Below are 2,133 nucleotides of genomic sequence, written 5' to 3'. Positions count from 1 at the left end.
ATTACCAGATTCCGCAATTGCGTCCAAGTTCAACCACAACACGTGTCACCGTCCCAATTACGTCTGGAAATGGAAATTCACACGCGCGCGTCGCAGTAAAACACTAAATACTCTCTCTCTCTCTCTCTCTCTCTCTGCTTCTCTCTGTCATTTGTTAGGGTTTTGGGATTTGGGGGGAGGACAGGGAAGGGGCCGGCCTCAGTATTCCTTTTTGTAATTTTCCTCTTGGTCTTGGAGTTTTTTCCAAATTTTCCACTGTTAGGTTTAAGTTTCTCATTGCATCACTGATCACTCAGTAGGTTGAGATTTAGATTCAGATCAAACATGGCCGCCGCCGCTCAGCTTCGCTGCTCTACAGTCGGCAGACACCACTACAACCCTTCCGACAACCGCAGATTCTCCGCCAACCCTAATTCTTCGATCTCCTTCCCCTACTCCAAGACCCAGAATCGCCCTCTCTCTTTCGTCCCAAAACCCATCTGGGTCCAAAAGCCAGAGCATTCGTTTTCCGGTGGAAATGACGGTGGCGGCGCGGGAGCGGGAGGAAATAGCGGCGGATGGAGCCGAGGCGGAGATGGGAATTCCGACGACTCGTCGTCTTCCTCGTCGGTTTCGGGATTCGGAGTTCTGGGTATGTTTCTCAACGGGTGGAGATCCCGTGTCGCCGCCGATCCGCAGTTCCCCTTCAAGGTTCTGATGGAGGAGGTGGTCGGCGTCAGCTCCTGCGTCCTCGGCGACATGGCTTCCCGCCCCAATTTCGGCCTCAACGAGCTCGACTTCGTCTTCTCGACGCTCGTCGTCGGCTGCATCCTCAATTTTACGCTCATGTATTTGTTGGCCCCCACTCTGTCCGCCTCCGCCGCCACACTTCCGTCGATCTTCGCCAGCTGCCCGGCCAGCCACATGTTCGAACCGGGTTCCTATGGCTTGATGAATCGATTGGGAACTTTCGTGTATAAAGGCACAGTCTTTGCTGCCGTTGGATTCGTGGCGGGGCTTGCTGGAACCGCATTGTCGAATGGGCTGATCAAATTGAGGAAGAAGATGGATCCGAATTTCGAGACCCCGAATAAGGCGCCGCCTACGCTGCTGAATGCGCTCACTTGGGCGGCTCACATGGGTTTGAGCAGCAATTTGAGGTACCAGACGCTGAACGGGGCGGAGTTTTTGCTGGAGAAGGGGCTTCCGCCACTGGCGTTCAAGTCGTCTGTGGTGGTTCTGAGGTGCCTGAACAATGTGCTCGGCGGGATGTCGTTTGTTGTGCTGGCGAGGTTGACGGGGTCACAGAGCGTTGCGGAGAAACCGGTTGAAGTGGAGGTGGGATCGGCGGAGGAGAAGGAGAAATTGGTGGTGGTCGAGAGTGAGGATGAGCAGAGCAATCAGTCGACTTTCAAATGAGGATTTGGTGGTGTTGTTTTTTGTGTGGCTTGCTGTCATTTCTGTTCATAATTTTGAACTACAACTTGGGTGCTTAGTGTTTTTTTTTGGTAGCAAAAATAAAATCTTAGGGTTGATGGAACTTTAGGTGTTTGTACAAGTTTATCTGGAAATGCAAGTGCTGGCTCACAACTTGAATGTGCTTGCGATTTGCATTTGTTTGCAATCCCATATGAGATTTTCCTGTTTGCAATTCTTGTTCGTCAATCTATGTTCTAAACTAATCTGATCTGCCGACAGCGATGTGAGGGGATGTGAACTTGGGCTTGAGGTGGATATGAACTTAGGTGGCAGTGGCACTTAGCTGATTGATTTAATTCACGTAATTAGAGTTTTAAAATTTTTATTCTTATCAGATTTAAAAATTCAAGTTAACTGATTGATCTAATTCACGTAATTTGATTTTTAAAAAAGAACTTGGGCTTGAGAGTGGATGCATTTTGTATTTTCTTAGTTACATTTGAGACAATTTCGCATGAAATGAAACAGTGTTCTTGATGGATGATGAAGTTTTTGTCTTTTTTTTTTTTTTGTCCTTCTTTCCGGGTTAGGCAGCGCGAAATGGATCTTCTAAATCAGCATAGATTTGTTGACTATCTTGCCGGCCAAAGAAAACATGATTTGTGATGTCGTCCTGAATGTGGTTGGTGTGTGTGGTCCACTTCACCTAACTATTGGTAAAATACTAAACGACAT

At 48.1% G+C, this 2,133-nt stretch overlaps 1 protein-coding gene across 1 annotated transcript; it reads left to right on the top strand.

The window, feature by feature from the left end:
- The first annotated feature begins 122 nt into the window (after nucleotides 1-122).
- On the top strand, nucleotides 123-1,630 carry LOC126617967 (protein RETICULATA-RELATED 3, chloroplastic-like). Its single transcript, XM_050286053.1, has one exon. It carries the CDS (start codon nucleotides 325-327, stop codon nucleotides 1,396-1,398), a length of 1,074 nt encoding a protein of 357 aa, XP_050142010.1. The 5' UTR covers nucleotides 123-324; the 3' UTR covers nucleotides 1,399-1,630.
- The last annotated feature ends 503 nt before the right edge of the window (nucleotides 1,631-2,133 follow it).

This window comes from Malus sylvestris, chromosome 4 (assembly GCF_916048215.2).
Source record: "Malus sylvestris chromosome 4, drMalSylv7.2, whole genome shotgun sequence".
Taxonomy (NCBI): Eukaryota; Viridiplantae; Streptophyta; class Magnoliopsida; order Rosales; family Rosaceae; genus Malus; species Malus sylvestris.
Note: the sequence above shows the minus strand (reverse complement) of the source record. Positions and strands in the feature narration are given on the sequence as shown.